The sequence below is a fragment of the Oreochromis niloticus genome, unplaced genomic scaffold, assembly GCF_001858045.2.
Source record: "Oreochromis niloticus isolate F11D_XX unplaced genomic scaffold, O_niloticus_UMD_NMBU tig00002388_pilon, whole genome shotgun sequence".
NCBI lineage: Eukaryota > Metazoa > Chordata > Actinopteri > Cichliformes > Cichlidae > Oreochromis > Oreochromis niloticus.
Genome location: NW_020327634.1, coordinates 24,816 through 42,430, shown reverse-complemented (window position 1 = coordinate 42,430; position 17,615 = coordinate 24,816). Strand labels below are relative to the sequence as shown.

General features: G+C 39.9%; 1 protein-coding gene across 5 annotated transcripts; it reads right to left on the bottom strand.

The window, feature by feature from the left end:
- Positions 1-11,865: 11,865 nt before the first annotated feature.
- LOC109201347 (uncharacterized) lies at positions 11,866-15,640 on the bottom strand. 5 transcript variants are annotated; one of them, XM_025904532.1, is made up of 7 exons: positions 15,535-15,640; positions 15,287-15,376; positions 14,841-14,959; positions 14,309-14,513; positions 14,023-14,226; positions 13,597-13,941; positions 11,866-13,054 (listed from the first exon to the last, which is right to left on the bottom strand). In XM_025904532.1, exons 4-7 carry the CDS (start codon positions 14,489-14,491, stop codon positions 12,743-12,745), a joined length of 1,044 nt encoding a protein of 347 aa, XP_025760317.1. In that variant the 5' UTR covers positions 14,492-14,513; positions 14,841-14,959; positions 15,287-15,376; positions 15,535-15,640; the 3' UTR covers positions 11,866-12,742. The 5 variants fall into 5 exon arrangements, with proteins under 5 accessions (XP_025760317.1, XP_019212533.1, XP_025760316.1 ...); XM_019356988.2 differs by lacking the exon at positions 15,535-15,640 and having other exon boundaries at positions 13,597-13,706; positions 13,788-13,941; positions 15,287-15,486; XM_025904531.1 differs by lacking the exon at positions 15,535-15,640 and having other exon boundaries at positions 15,287-15,486.
- Positions 15,641-17,615: the final 1,975 nt, after the last annotated feature.

The window sequence follows — 17,615 nt, the reverse complement described above, 5'->3', positions numbered from 1 at the left end:
CTCATGTGTTGTCATACACCAACATGACGTTCTACTAGTCAAGGCCTCACCTTAACCCACTGATGCTGATCACACAGACCCACTAATAGAACTGTTTTATCAGGTTTATGCAGCGTCACCATTAATGTCACATTTAATCAGACCACATTTACATTACAAGCCCACTACAACCATTATCAACATTTTAAATTACATTATACATCTGCACTGATTTAAAGCACCACTATTTTAACCTGATTCATTTTCTCCACCTTAACAGTTCATTCCTCAAATCAAACAAGATATTTGACCCTCAAAAAATGTACCAACAAATAATTTTGCAATAAAATATTTATTATTCAGCTTTTACAAGTGAAATCGAACATGTGTATTTACAGTGAAACCAGAGTGGAAGCTGCTCATATAGAGTCCAACCCAGTCTAAAGTAAGTTGAGTAGAGCAGCATCATCAAAGTGTCGGCTCTCTGAACACGGTGCAAGATCGCCATCTGCAGGACAAAACTAGTTTTTCCCGCCCTCCTCGTCAACGTCAAGATGACGTCATCGTACAGCAAAACATGCAGATCAGGTGACCTGACTGTCTGAGAGGCGGAGTTAAACTGTGGCAGGTAAGAATGTGGAGGAGGAGCAACAACATGACGCTGGAACATCATCATTGCATTATACAGTTTCCTCTCTAACTGGATGATGCTGTGAACAAGAACAGCTGTGGAACCAGGGTCCTGAGTGTCATCTATAGATGAATGCAGGTCAGTGTGTTGCTGGTGGAGCTGATGAATCACAGTGTCCATCTCACGTTGGAGTCACAGCTTTTCTTCAGCTGCTCTGCTCTTCAAATGTAAGCCACCGAAGGCTCTCCTTTTTAGCTCCGTTGGAGTAGCACCTTCTTTTGTCTGAAACATATTCATGAAACAAACCTAACAAAACAAAAACAGCAGCAGTAACAGTAAATTGTACTTTTAAACTCACTGAAAACCCACATTTGAACTCTACTTACTTGTTCATCAAGGCATGAGTACAAGGCCAAGGAGACGTCACAGACACGTTGAAAGTGTCCTTGTGATGTGGAGACGGTGGACTGTGGAGGCCACTGCAGACTGTTGGACTCTGTTACAATCTTCTTCAGTCTCCTGTTACAGACGTGGATTTGCTTGGACAGCCTTATACTGACTCTCTGTCTGTCTGGAACAAACCATTTACATTAAAAAAGACATTTACAGAAAATACAAACAATGCATGTCAACATCACATATTTTATTATTTATTATATTATATATTATAATCATTTATTCATATTTATTTTTCAATGTAAATGACGACCAAGTGCGGCTTGAATCATTGAATTTACACCAAGCACTGCAGATATATTTTAAGACTTCTACGTTTTATTAATAGTGAAAAAATTCTTTGGGTTGTCAATAGCGACACATTAAACAAACTTTGCTTGATGGCAATAAGCTCAGTTAAATCAGTACAATAAGTTTGGAGCCCTTCCTTCAGAACGTGTCTGCGTAGGTTCTCAGTCATCCAGGTCATGGTAGTCTAAGAAGCAACCAAGTGAAATTTGTTTATTGTACCATCAACAGTTTACCTGCAAAATCTTCTTTGCAGGAGTACAAATATCTTTACTGTGAGGAAGTGATGCAGGAAATACAATGTTTCCCTCTCTGTGACAATGAAAAAGTGCTTGTTAATATCAAAGGGCTCATCATTATCATGGCCATAATGAAATAAATAGCAGCAAACAAAACAAATGCCAGGAGATTTTCTTTGAGATTGAGTAGAGTGATCCTTCTTCCTTGCTTCATTTCACTGCTCACAGGATCAGCTGACCTCTGACTTCCTGGTCAAAGTCTCTAAAGGGTTACCTGGAAAATAAAATTGGATTTACACCATCTTCTTGTAATGTGGTCGTGTCTGTCAGTTGTTTGAAGAGAACACAATAGGAAGAACAACACTTCCCCCCAAAAAACACATTTCCATATTAGATGAAGGGCACTGATAGGTTTGTAGCTTAAACCTATTCGCTGGAACGTTAAAGGCAATGTAATAACACAGCAAGCAAGACACGAAGTAGGCAAAGTTCTTTGTTTTACTCATGCATGAGGGAGGCCTGCCTGGAGCCAAGTGTCGTTCCACCCACTTGACCTCTGTCAGACTCTCAGCCAGGTTCCCCATAGCACTCCTTTTATTGTGGTTACTTGAATATGCATAGGGTCATTAACATATGATGTATACATACACACAAAGAGTACCTTGCCTGTAGTTTTGTAAGTGTGTGTGTGTGTGTGTGTGTGTGTGTGTGTGTGTGTGCGCGCGTGTTACCTCCTGCTGACCAAAGGGTCGTAAACGCAGGAAGCTTACATCAAAAGAAGCAGATCTTCCAGATAGGATGTATCTGCAATAAAACACTATAGCCCCTCACCCAGAACCTCGAGAATCTGGGGAGGGGGACTGTGAAATTCCTTTCATCCCACAGTTAAACAATATAGAATAAAAATGACAAACATTTAACAATTCACTCTAACATTCCCTCCTGTTTTGTGATTTTTATGCTCCAAATTATTCCTGTGTAGTATATTCTCAGCCATGCACCTCTTGCTTAACATTTCAGCGCAGGCGTCATTCATACACAGGCTTCTGTCATGTCATTCATTGCAGTCAATTCATATTGTTATAAAAGTACATAATTAACAAATGTATTAGAAATCATCTTAGTTCGCATTGATCTTATACACTGTAAAATGCATCCTATACATAAGCAAATCAAATGTCAACAGTCCAAAAACAGGAGTTAATATTTTTAAAAGAAGATGCCACCAAGGACCAGACAGTAACCACGCTATCCAGCCTTTTGGTGCATCTACTCCTGTCATGCGATTCATTATGTATTCCTGCAAGTAAACAACTGAATGTCACAGTCAAACAAGAAGAATCAACATACTCAAAAATCATATGTCACTACAATCCAACTGTATACAGACATAGACATTCAAACACATCAGTTGACTTTATCGTTTGTCCATGTGGCTCTCAGCTAACTTCAAAGCTGTAGCCTAGTTAACACCCTTCTTTGTGACTCCTATCAACCCCCCAAACCTTCTCACTGTAGGCATCCTGTGGGGGTTGAGTCAACTGGTGAATTATCTGCATTTACAACTCTTCTCCTGTCCTGTTGTCACCACAGGAAAAGCTTTGTAAAGGAAATTGGATCAAGGTGTTTTGATCTTCTTGGCTCAAAACCTCAACCAGCTTAGAAGTGTTCATGATGTAAATGTAGGCAAAAAGCTTCTCTGTTTGCATCCTTCTTGCAGAGGACACAAAGAATAGGTGACGTTGCTCAGATTTCATGGTAAATCTCCAACTTGGACTAATCCATTGCCCTTCATACACATAGGCAACTGGCCTATTTCCAGTTCATTTAGCTGTTCAATGTCCTGCAGTGAGTCAGATACTTTGAGTCGGACTAGCAGGTCTGTCGTACCAGAGCAGTTCACCGTCCCAGCTACTGGTGAACCAACCGTCCATTCAGGTTCAGAAGTTGAAAAGTTGGCAGTGTTCCAAGTATGTTTACTCCTGGATGTGTTGCTACGGCAACCAAACAAACTGTCTCGCTCTCAGTGATGCTATATGGCCACAGTCCAGAAGAATGTGTAGCCAGTGGCATCACAAGCATAACCATTGGTCTCGTTCTTTATGTGAGCGGTTGTGTTCACAAACTGCCACCAGTAGTTGTTGAAACCCCATGCGGGTACTGGGTGTGATTTGCTCTGTCCCAGTGCGCTCCTGTCATCCCACTCTGGGTCCACAGGCACAAGAAGGCGCACAGCACATTCCCAGCCATTCTGATGAGTACCTGTGGCTCAGTTGGTTTCTTCACCGGATTGAGACGAGGGGCCCTGGAGGCTTTCCCCCCCCTTTGTACCCGGTCTTCCTGCCACTTACCCCGAGCTGGCCTGGATGTGTGTCACCTTCTTGCAGTGCGCTTGATGTATCCAAGTGTTCCTTCCAGCAACTTCACCGCTGTGGTCGTCGTCAGCAGCATCCGATATGGACCTTCCCACCGTGGACTGGACCAGCACTTCCTCTCCATGGCCTTATCAACATCCAATCTCCAGACTTCAGACTCTGCTCCTGCGGAGAAACAGAATCATCTGGCAGATCATTTGTTCTCAAGACTTCTTTATTTTTAAACATTTTAAGCATCTAATCTGCTAATGTGCTCTCTCTTCTGCTCTTCTATCATCACTACAGAAGACTAGAACTCTAAATACTCTAACATATATAATCTCAAAGAGTCACACCATTCTCTGTTGGAGTAATCCTCATGTACATTCATATACATCTTAACTAATTCTATACAGTTTAACCATGTCCTGCGTCTCTTCCATTGTCTTCCTAAGTCTTAACTTTACTGTTCCATTAGTTCTCTCTATCAACCCTGCACTTTGTGGGTGATATAAACAATGATGTTTTTCGTGTTATCCCTAGATGTTGTGCCATTAATCCAATCACTTCATTTACAAAACGTGGACCATTATCACTATAAATGGTCTCTGGAATCCCGTGTTCCAAATGATTGCAACATATCATACATGACCTGCAAAATTTTTTTAAAGGGTATTTAATCTTAAAGTATAAACTACTCATTATCTCCCTCCTGTTGCGACATGGCAATGCCCATGGCGCAAAATAGCAGCAGTCTTATACAAATTCTAAGGCAGTATTGGTTTATCACACAGATAATAAACACCATCCCGCAAGCTCGCTCCTTCCGTAAATCACTTTTTTTTCCCTGCAGTAGTAGACATCTACCTCGTGTGGAACTAACAGTGTCAAAAAGGTGAAAAACTATATCCTGAAACATTGTACAGCTTAAGCTGCTGCACATACTGATCTCACTTTTCTACGGTGTTGTTCTAGAGTAGTTGCAGTGGATTGAGCTGTGGTTTCATCCTCAAGTTTCACAACTACTGCTTATAATATTGCTCTTTTAACATTCTGTGCTTCTCTTCTCTTTTGAGCCTGCTCCAGCCACAACTTAGCGACTGCTAACTGCAATTCCTTCCTCTGCTTAGCTGTCCCTGTTTTACCTGCTGCACTTACAGTTATTCTTTCTACAAGCATTTTACACTGAACTTCCACTAATATCCCTTCAAATCCATATTTCTTACGCCAACAACCTACATACTGCATGCTGCCCGGTGAAAATTTCTCCATAAATTTTACATCCCCTTCTAAGGCAGCCTTACACATTTTATTCTCACACAAGACAACAATCAGCCACACTCACGCAGACCACGTCTGGCCCGCACACGCACAACATAGGCCTATCGCTTGCGTCTGCATGCACAGCTCTCATGGACCTGCGCCCTAAACGCACAGCCCAACGCACTCCCATGCTCGCGTGAAACCGCGCAGCTACGGAGCCGTCACTGTCTTTTTAAATACTTTACGCTGCCAGGAGTGAAGTCCAGCATAAACGTCTGTCATGCTCGGACGCACTCTTGGTTGCTTAGGAACCCATGATAACAACAACCGCGTCACAGACCGCACCTGCTCCGCAGTCACTCACACCAACACACACAAACACAACAACAACAACAACAAGGACAACAACAAAAAATAGGCCTATTGTCCACTACAAATGGACTCCGCGGAACTTCTCAACACCCGAGTGAACGGCGGAGAATGTATTACAGGACCCCACAAAGCGGTCCGTATTTCACCCCACTAAGACGGCGAACCAAAAAAGTTCGAACTGCGCAACTTTGCGACTTAATACTTCTGTACAAAAAACCCCACTGAGCGGCCTTGTACATCGCCCCACTAAGACGGCGAATTTTAGCCCCACTAAGCGGCCACGGACAACGCCCCACTGAGCGGCGAAGACGTACAGTTACAGAGATGTACTCTAAACTTACTCGGTGTTGCTTAGCGTGTAATATCAGCCTCGAATCCCGCCGTTCGTCATTCATCGAGGAAGAAAGACAGACAGCTAATCCACAGGAACTTCCTGGCTGACGTCGGTCTTTCAGCGTGTCTCCTCTCCCCTCGGTGAATGTCGACTCCAGGGAACCGGCTCGGAGGACCAATTAATGAGGCTCGGAGGCAATGTAATAACACAGCAAGCAAGACACGAAGTAGGCAAAGTTCTTTGTTTTACTCATGCATGAGGGAGGCCTGCCTGGAGCCAAGTGTCGTTCCACCCACTTGACCTCTGTCAGACTCTCAGCCAGGTTCCCCATAGCACTCCTTTTATTGAGGTTACTTGAATATGCATAGGGTCATTAACATATGATGTATACATACACACAAAGAGTACCTTGCCTGTAGTTTTGTAAGTGTGTGTGTGTGTGTGTGTGTGTGTGTGCGCGTGTTACCTCCTGCTGACCAAAGGGTCGTAAACGCAGGAAGCTTACATCAAAAGAAGCAGATCTTCCAGATAGGATGTATCTGCAATAAAACACTATAGCCCCTCACCCAGAACCTCGAGAATCTGGGGAGGGGGACTGTGAAATTCCTTTCATCCCACAGTTAAACAATATAGAATAAAAATGACAAACATTTAACAATTCACTCTGACAGGCACCGTAACTGGAAATGATACACATTCATTTGATGCTGCTTTGGATTCATCTTCTGTTTTAGATCAACTTTGATCACTTCGAGCCATCTTAAGTCAGTTTGTTCTAACTTCTCACTAACATCTCATATGATTTCAGATCCCTGCTGTTCCCCACCTGCCCTGTAGGTGGCCTCAGTTTGCCTCAAACCATTTACAGATGATTACGTGTCGTTCACAGTTTATATTTAAATAGAAGACGTGGGACGTTGAAGCAGTTTAAATACGTCCATCCATCCATGAACATGTAAGAAATCAAAGGTTTGCTTCATGTCTGAAATATGTAGAAAATATTCTGGCTGTAACAGTTTGGGTCAAAGTGCAGATGTTCCAGATGTTCTGCAGTCTCTCTGTGTTTCATGTTGGACCAAAGTGGAGCTTTTTGATGAGACTGCAGGAATGTGAAATGTAACTCTGAGCTTTAGGAAATGAAACTAAATGGACTTTTTCTCCTGTATTTATAGGAAAGTGTAGGAGAGCAACAGATGAACAAGTGTTACTGTAACAGGAAACACAAACACGCCATCAGAGGATCTTTATGTTCATCATTATCACTGTTTCCTTGTTCTGTCACAAACACACAACACTTCCTGCTCTCTCTCTGCTGGATCTGATTGGCTGTTTCATTCACAGGAGGTCTGGGCGTCACACAAACAGCTTTAACTACACAGCGACACACTTTAAATCCTCTACAGACAAACCTGTGTGTTTGATTTATGAAGAAATAATAAAGAAGTGTTCTACAGCTGTCCATAAAGCTGCTTCTCCCACAAACTCTGACACTTCAGTCACTTTAATTCCTGCAAAGCTGCGTAATAAAGAGCTGTGACTGCTGTGAGCTGCTGCTGATGACTGCATGAAGCTCTCAGCTGAAGCTTCATTCATTTATTTTAATGTTAATGTCGCCTTTTTAAGCCTGTGAGGATTTTAATGACACACATTAAAGGAGCTTCTTTGATTAGAACCAAAATCATGTTGATTTTCAGCCTGAAACGATAAAAACTTTCATAATTCTGTTTATAATCATCAACCTGAAGACTAATGAAAAGTATAATAGTAATAAAAAGCCTTTATTAATTGAATAATGCCCTTCTACTAGCAGCTGTCACAACCACAACAGGCAGAAAACTGGATTTCTTCAGGCTCAGATTTCATGCAGTTTGCAGTAAATTGTGTGTCACAGACTTTGTAGTTCACATTTGTGTGACTCGTGTCACCTCCACGTCATGATGCAAATATCCACTTCCACCACAGCCAAAGCTGCTCTATTGGATCCAGACTTGGTGGATTTGAATCCAGTGAAGTGATTTTCATGTTTGAAGAACTGCTTTGAGATGATGTCAGATTTGCTTCTCCTGCTAGAAACATCCACACCAACCAGGTATTTCCACACAGAGAGCTGCTGCTGGACAGCTTCTCTTCTTTGGACCATTGTCAGTAAACCCTGGAGGAGGCTGTGGTCAAATCCCAGCACATCAGAACAACCGAGCCCTGTTCACAGTCATTTAAATGAGCTTTCTTACAAGGATCCATGTGCAAGTGACAGGAAACTGCAACAGTTTTACAAGCTGTGTTACAAAATGAATGTCACAGAGCAAACTTAGATATAACACTATAAGTCTTTCCTCTTTGTTTCCTTAGTGCAGCTTTAATGATCTCTGGTTACTGTGGGCCCATTAAAAAGTGTGGACGTGTCATTTCCACAGAATATTTTACAGACAGTAAGATAGAACCATAACTTCATAAATATAGTGTTTTAAATGCACATGCTGCAGCTCACAGTGATGCTGCTGTGTGACAGGGTTGTGTTGTTCACACTGTCATACTTGGTTGTCTTGGCGACAGACTTTCTGGTATCTTTTCATAATAACTTGTACCTGTGGGTCACATGATCAGGGCTCGTCACTAAAAGAAGAAAGAAACATTCAATTCAATCTGTTTACTCAGTTTGATTCTTTTAGTACTTTAGTTTCTTTCACTAATCTGATGCTGCGACTACAGACAGAATCATTTTGTCCTCTTTAATGGTTTTGTAGATTCCCAGTAGCTCGACAGAAAGGCTGCTTTTAGTGCTCCACATAATATGAAGCCAGTAAGCAGCTGTGTGGATAGTATATGGTTCAGACTGGGACTGTGATTAGATAGGACGGCAGAGTGCTTTCATTAAAATGACATCATCTGAGTGGGAAATACTAAAGTGACTCAGATTTGTAACAGGAAGTGTGGACTGTGATGTCATCAGACAGACAGAAACAGTCATTCAGTAATAAAGTGATTTAATATTCAACAACAGAAAAATAACATCAAACATGTTTGGTTTCATTCAATGTTACAGCTTCAGCTCATTAAGGCTAAAGTTCACTTTTTAAACTGTACATGTAAACTTAATAATACCAAACTGAAAGTAATATTTAGAATAAACACATGTTTGTATATAAAGTGAACCCAGCAGGAGAAGCTGAACACATCCACAGCTGTGAGGGACACTGGTGCTGTGACTGATTAAATACATCAAACACATCTGTGGACTCAATCTGTCAATATTATTTGTCATATTTGAAACAGCTTAAAAACAGTGCTGTGTTAAAGCTGTGCTGTGATGTCTGATTATATTTAAGCTCCAATCATGTACTTGTGTATTTGTAACTAAGCAACGACGTGGGCGGAGCTTCAGCTCTGAACTATCAGGAAACATTTTAGAGCATCAGCTGATAAAAACACTGTGAGACAGGAAGGATTTGAAGTCTTCTGCGCTCTTTATTCTTGCTTGTGCAGAGTTTGTGGGCTGCAAAGCGACCGTCAACAACAACTGCTTCCTCTGCTGACAGGAAGTGACATCATCCCAACTGAGGCTTTGATTCAAACAATAAAAGAACTAAACTGCTGAGTAGAGAAAAGATGGGTTTACTAAAACAGAGTATCAGATGTCAGCTCAGTTAATGTCTTCATTTAATCCAGTAACAAAGCAAAGGTTCCAGATTTGAGCTTTTTGAAGTCCTGTTATTAAGTCTGTTCATCATTTTCATTTCATTTGATAACTTCTACCAATAACAACCAATTATTTTCAAGCTGAGAGATTTAGTGTGAAAAACAGAAGCAGGAAATGATGCTGTGCAGTATATTTGTGGAAAACAATGATGAGGCTAAAATCAAAATCACACACAGGTAAAAATAAACAACATTTGTGTGTAAATATACGAGGTGGAACATTTATTTGATGCTTTAGCTGCTACTTGTGATACTAAATGTTTGCAGTTATGCTTCATGGTTACTTAACGTAAAGTTTTCTCCACAGTGAGACCCACCACATGTCTTTTAGATCCAATCCCCTCTTCACTTTTTAAAACACTTCATGGATTTTTTGAAGCGGAGCTTTGATACATGATGAATTGCTCTCTTCAGTTGGGTGTCTTCCCTGCTGCCTTTAAAACGGTGGTGGTGAGGCCCCTTCTGAAGAAGAGCAATTTGGATTGTAATGATTTTAATAACTACAGACCTGTATCCAACTTACCATTTTTAAGTAAAATTTTAGAAAAACTTGTTTTTACTCAGATTAATGATTTTCTGAATGATAGACAGATCCTGGAGATATTTCAGTCTGGATTTCGGGTGAACCACAGCACAGAGACCGCTCTCCTAAAGGTTTTAAATGATCTTAGATGTAACTGGGACTCCCAAAAGCTCTCAGTCCTGGTGCTACTGGATCTAAGCGCAGCCTTTGATACAGTAGACCACGCTATACTTTTAAACAGACTGAAACACATGGTGGGCCTCTCTGGTGCTGTACACAACTGGTTCACTTCCTATCTCTCAGACAGAACCTTTATGGTGTGTTTGGATACATGCTCCTCTAAGATCCATAAAATGACATGTGGTGTGCCTCAAGGGTCGGTTTTAGGCCCTGTACTTTTTAATTTGTATATGCTCCCTCTTGGCGGCATCATCAGGAGGCATGGAGTGAACTTCCACAGTTACGCTGATGACACTCAGCTGTACATCTCCGTGTCTCCTGATGACACCAGACCAATGGATGCCCTTTTTAACTGTATTCTAGATATAAAATCTTGGATGGCAGAAAACTTTTTACAGCTTAACCAGGACAAAACTGAAGTTTTAATCATCGGTCCTGAGGCTCAGAGAGAGAAACTCTTGTCTAAATTACAGGCATTTTCACTATGTCCTTCTCTACAAGTGAAAAACCTGGGTGTTATTTTTGACTCTGAGCTTGGTTTTATCCCACATATTAAACACGTAACCAAAATTGGATTTTATCATCTAAAAAATATAGCCAGAGGCCGCCCTATTCTCTCTCAGGCCAACACAGAGATGCTGATGCATGCTTTTATTACCAGTCGCATTGATTACTGTAATGCCCTGCTCTCTGGTCTCCCCAAAAAGAATATCTCACCTTTGCAACTTTTACAAAACTCTGCAGCTCGTGTGCTGACGAAGACCAGAGGGCGGGCCCACATTACACCGGTTTTACAATCGCTGCATTGGCTCCCCGTGTGTTTCAGGATCGATTTTAAAGTTCTTTTATTGGTTTTTAAATGTCTTAATGGTCTTGGGCCTTCTTATCTTTCAGATCTGCTTTTACCATATGAACCCTCGCGGACCCTGAGGTCCTCTGGTACTGGCCTTTTGATTGTTCCTAAAGTCAGGACACATACTCACGGAGAGGCAGCTTTTCAGTGGTTCGGTCCTCGACTGTGGAACAGCCTGCCGGAGGAGCTCAGGGCCGCAGAGAACGTTCATGTTTTTAAAAACAGGCTCAAGACCCACCTTTTTAATTTAGCTTTTACCTAACGTTTATTTATTTTACGCTTATTTATTCTATCCTGTTATTCTATTTATATTATTAATTTAGTTTTACCTGATATTTATTGATTTTATTCTTATTGATTTTTTATCTTCTTACTCTGTTTATACTTATATTTATATTATATCCCACTCTTATTTATTTTATCTTTTTATCCTGTTTATATTCTTATTAGGTCATATCTCCAGTGTTTCCTCGGAGAGGGCTCTCTGCACCGGGGCTGTGATCGACCGTGGCTGCTAGGGCTCTGTGGATCCTCTCAGCCTGGCTGGGGGGCTTCTTTGCCTCCCTCCTGCTGCATGCCCAGCCTGGAGGCTGCGGTCTGTGACCGGCTCCCGGTGCAGACGGCTCCCTGTGATAGTGTTTCCTCACTTGGCTAATGCGTACCCAGCTTAATATTATTCTTTAAGTGCACTGCAAAAATGGGTAGTCTACATTTAGGAAACAAATACTACATTTGATACAAAAAGCACTGAAAACAAGTGAAATTATCTGTCCATGCAGCAAGTTAATTTTACTTAATAAGAAATCTTGAAATAAGATTTTTTAATCCAGAAATAAAAGAACACATTTGAGAATTGAAGAGGGTTAAAATAAGCTTTTAAAAACTCAATTTTAGATAAAATTACTTCATATCAAGTCCCAAAAGTAAGTTAAATATGCTAAATTACAGTCTTTTTTATGTTTTGAATTCTTACTTGCAGCAAATGAATGCACTGCAACGAGAAAAATAGTTCTAATACTATGAAAATCTACTAAGTATTAGTGAAGTATGATTAATTTGTTTCTTGATTCAGGTTGGCTTATCTTAAAATAGAGCCTAATCCATATTAAATCCAAGCACAAAAACCTTAAAACAGACCTTTTTCCTAGAATATTCCTTGGCTTCTACTGAAATCACAGCCAGGACAAGAGTGATATATGTCAACATTTATTCCTCTCATGAGAACAAAACCCTTTTTGTAAACAATATAGGGCTGCTGCACAATCCCTAAAAGTCTAAATCAACCCTTTAGAAGGCCTAAACAGAGAAAAGAAATTACATTTTTGGCCCTAAACCTTTGTGACAGTCACATAATCTCACAATGTTGTAAATAACGGCATTACTAATTTAAAACTTTACATGCCTCAGGTAAAGTGTCATTAAGAGAAAAAAAAAAACAACAACTTTCATTTGTAAGGCATAAGTAAAGCAGTTTCTCAGGACATTGCTAGGCAAATTAGGAACAAAGTTGTACAAACGCACTACAAAGCTAAACAAACTGCAAATGACCTGATAAAATTCTGCTTGGTATTCACCTATTTTTCAAAGAATGACTTCCACTCAGCTACTGCTTTCTTATATGCACAAGTGGCATCTTGATCATGGATGGCATCAGTGATTACCTCAGTTTGTATGACAGAGAGGACCGTTGCAACACATTTCGGGTATGTTAAGTGCAAGGTGTAGTAATATGCCATCAACACCAACATTCCTTCCCAGAAATCCTCCAAGGGGAGAGTGGTCACTGGTATGTTTCCTACAGCAACAATGCTGGTTGTGCCATCAAAAAGCAGCACTGGGGAGGAGAGAGGCCGCTTCTCCAGGTATAGCATAGCATCTTCACCTGGCTAGAAAAGCACAAAAAAAGGACAAATTCTTCAAGATTTTAAATGAAAGGGTTGCTGTGCATCCAAACAGCTTAAGACACAAAAAGCAAAATCAAGAATGTTTAGAATGATTTACTGTTGGAATAGAAGAAATAAATGAAATTTTGGAAATGTATTAATTCTGAGCATGAATTTTCTCTAGTTTACAGCCTTTTTTATCATGTATATTTGTGCTTTTTTTCTCATTTATTTTTTTAAACATTTTTTAAAAACTTTGTTACATATTCTAGTTTTTGAATGCCTTATATAAATAATTTTACCCATTTTACTTGTATCCCAACTGCAATGTGCTTTTGCTCTGCGCTGCTTCTCTGGAGTAGGTTTTAAATGCCAATTTAGAAATCCTGAAGAAGGAGTAATTTAATCCCTGCTGAATTGAACTTTGACCCTCTCTTATTAAGCATGAAAAGCAAAATAATATAATGATAATAATTATAATAATAATAATACAATTAAATTGAGTGAAAGTTACAGTGGCTGGTATTGCTAACAGCTGTTCTCACCTGGAGGATATGAAGGAGAGCCTCACTGGCACTTCCCAGCCGCTTTGGTGGTGTAGTTGGTGAAGGAAAAAGAGATGGAAGTGCATTGAAGAGAGTGACAGTAAACTCCACTGTGGACAGAGAAAAGTATCTTAATAAAGTAATCTGAACATATCTGATGTATGGATTTAATGTATGAAAAGGCCACTTACCTCCACGTACATCCAAGGGGAGAGGAGGTTTCAGGACCTTCTTCCAAATGCCATAGAACTGCACTTTCGAACAAAACTCTGCCCATCTACCCTTCATTTGATCTATGCATTTGCAGTTGGAACCACCAACGATGCGACGCAGTTCATCCATCGCCTATGAAAAAGTTGTGCTCAGTTAGTCAAGAACCCTATCCAGAGAAAAGCAAGGAATTTAATTGAAGGTAGCTAGGCTTACATTTCGAATATCTTTGAAGCACGGGTATGCTTCAAATATTTTTGTGGGCCTGTCTTCTTCCCTTGTAACATCTGCATCAATAAAAGCTCGTCTGGCCTCAAACTCCAGGTCCAAAATTTGGACTCGCTGCAGCATGGAACCCTGCCTCTTCCTTGGAGACTTCATATTTTGGAGTCGCTTGTACAGTTTGGTGTAGATGGTCACCTGTGGTAAAATAATATATATTTGTACATTCTTTTTTATCTTGCTCAATTTTAGATATTGTAGTGGCAAAATAATGACTTACATATGGCATGTGTGTGTCAGCATCACGTAACATAGGGTAATAGTCGACAATCTTCTGTGACATTGCTCTCATTTCAAGTTTGGAGGGGTATCCTACTTCTTTCCCCATGGGACTAGCACGGAGGATTGCAACCATGCTGGTGACTGTGTTCCTTATAAGTCTGCAACAGAGCTCCTTCGACATCTTACAGTCCTTTTCCTTTCCACTGTGAAGCAATGCAAAGTACTGACTGCGCACAATGTCCAGTTCTGAATCTGTATACAACACATACTCTGGTGCGTCTGGCATTTTCATTGTTTTGTGAGCAGTGTAGGAAATGGGACTGGAAGTTTGTGGCTGACATTCAGACACAACAAAGCCTAAGGGGTTACTCTCGCTTCGATGGCAAGTGTTGGCATCTTGTTCAGCAGTCTTAAGCAATAACAGTTGCGGGATATAAAAAAAAAAAATCCACAATTAGGCAAATTATTGCTAGACAATGATATATTCTAGCATTAATTATAATATTCTTATTTGTATAATGTCTGTTTACCTGTTGGATTATGAAATTCCAAAGCTTCTTTCTCCGGAAGAAATTTTCATGGCCTGGAAAGAGATCCTTCAGGTCATCCCGGGTAAAGCTTCTCAAAGCTTCATAGTCAATATTCGCAGCTGTAAATGAGAAACACAGCTTTAATTTTGACATTTATTTCTCTTTGCCTGAGAGTGGCTTATTACATATTGAGGTCATTTTTGCCAATAAATATATAACATTTTTTAAATGAGATAAAACTATTTTTTGGCGGTTTTCAAGAATGATGTTCCAAGTATATTTTGTCAAAACGATTCAAGGCTATGATTTGGATGAATTTCAATCCAACTGAAACTAGAGTGCAATCTCAGCTCCAAGTTTCAGAAACTATGCTAACCGATGCTAATCGGTTAGCATAATCAGCAAGGACAGCTAATGACTCAAGATAACTGAAAAATGAGACTTACCCTGCAACACAGACAGTATGGCATCGTCAAACGCATCCATGCCGTGACAGCAGTTCTCTAGCTCGGTTCAAAAGCCTCCGCTCACAGCACCTGGCAATAGCCCACAGCTGAAGTAAGATCATTTAGCTAATGATCATGTTAGCTAGCTTGCTAACTAGCGGCCCTCACAAAACACGACTTTATCTTAATAGCACAGTTATACTATAGTATCGTTCATAAATGTAATTATTGAACTTAATGTTACCAACCTTAAACTATTGTTAGTTTTTTAAAAATAAATAATTTTTATCTTGGTAGCGGTCCAGTTGGTTTACAAAGCAGGGAAAACGATTTTGTCCCGAAAAAGTAAGGTCATCATGACAGGAACTGAGCATGCGCATGCAGAAAATTATTTATATATTTTTTTCAAAGTACACAAAATTCACAAATGAAGTCTAAAATGCTTATTGCCTAAAAATAAATATAATTGATATAATTTAAAACTGAAAATTTGGATAATTAAGGAAAAATATATTTTTAAAAATTGCCTACATTTCCCATTGTCCCACACTCTCATCTGTGGCCTTCAGTAAAGAGCGGTAAAGTATTCCGCATGGCTACAGCGCATAAACAGTTCACCATGGCGCTTTGGAGATGTATGAGCTGTTTTATCTTTGTTTCTTAAACTCTGAATGTGCTCCTTGCCACGTAAATGCAGCTCGTGGTCGAAGGCAAGATTTGGATTGTGGAAAAGATGGCTGTGAACAGGATTTCAGAGTTTTTAACTCGTTCTTTCGCCACATTAAACGGACGCACCCTATGTATTTGACGAATGGAAACCCACCAAGAGGATGGAGGATTCCCCCCCCCCACCAACATCCCACTCTGTAGGATCGGAAAATTGTTGTGGTTCTGTGTTTGCCAACCGTGGTACTACAACAACAACCAGCACTGTGGAAATATCAACTCGTGGATCTTTGCCTGAAGCGCAGGAGCCTCAGGTTGACAGCCCGGTCACGGTAAGTGTTAACCTAACTAAATAAAATGTAGTGTGACTTCTGATGACACATTTAGCTATATTTAACTCCTCGTATAAGGTCCTATATTACTTTTACTCCTTTTCTCCATTTTTAATCAAGCGTTTTTCACTATGGTTGGATTGTAAATCACCAGGATGAGTGTAAGGCTACGCTGCAGCCGTAGCAGACATGCACTCTGCGGCTGTCATGTCTCATGGTGTAGTTTGCATCAAAGACACTTTGCTCGTTTAAATCATTCATGTGGCAGCAATTTGGGTATCTCGTAGGAAAATTAAATAAAATAATAAATGCATACAATAAAAATATGACATATACTTATATAAACATCAATTCTACATGAAAATCTAAATTACATTATTTTAAAATACATAAATAATTTAATAAATAACAGTAATCAGTGTCATTCACTTTGTTTTTCTTTCTTTTTTTCTTTTTTTTTGTTTTTTGTTTTGATGGTCTAATCATTAGGTACCTAATTATACCTGTTGTGTGAGATTTTAGAATTGGCCAAGTGTTTGGAGTAACTTTGTTATTCTGCTCTAAAGGAAGAAGCTGCTACTACAACATCCTTTACGAGACCTGTTGCGGCTTTCGCTATCAGTGTTCAAAAACAGTGCCACTAATCACAGGTATGTCATATTCTTAATGGATCAATACAGTACATAATGCAATCAATGTCTTACTTGTTTATAATGACATTCAAACTTTTTATATAAATGCAGAATAAGTTACTTTGTTTGTCAAATATTTTCACAGAGAACGGTCAAACATATCATCTCAGGAGTGCAACAATATCAGGCAGTTCTTCTGGATATGCTCGAGCAAAAATTGAGGACAGTGTTTGAAGATCATGCCGAGAGAACCACTCAGCTTCAAGATGAGGCGTTGGCTACATTTGATAAGTTCATGGATCCTTTCTCCAGCATTGCTATGGACAGAGTTGAGCCATAGGGGAACTGTTCAGCCCAGTCAATGCATAGGAAGTAGTAGTATCCCAGAAGATTTGTTAGGTAAAGCAAGGTCTTTGAAGGGTCATGTCCATAAGCAACAAAAGTTTTTACTACGTACCATTAATTGAAGGTGTAAAGCAGTTATTGACTGATGAGAGAATCAGTTGAACACTGCACCACAAAGAAGCAGAGAGGCATTCTTCTATGATTTAACAAACGGATCCCTCTTTACATCTCACCCCATATTTACAGGCCAAATGCATTGCAATTAATACTTTACACAATTATAATGTGTAACCCCTTAGGGTCCCATGCTTCTGAAAACACATTGGTTATGTTTTATTGTACTTTAGAAAATAT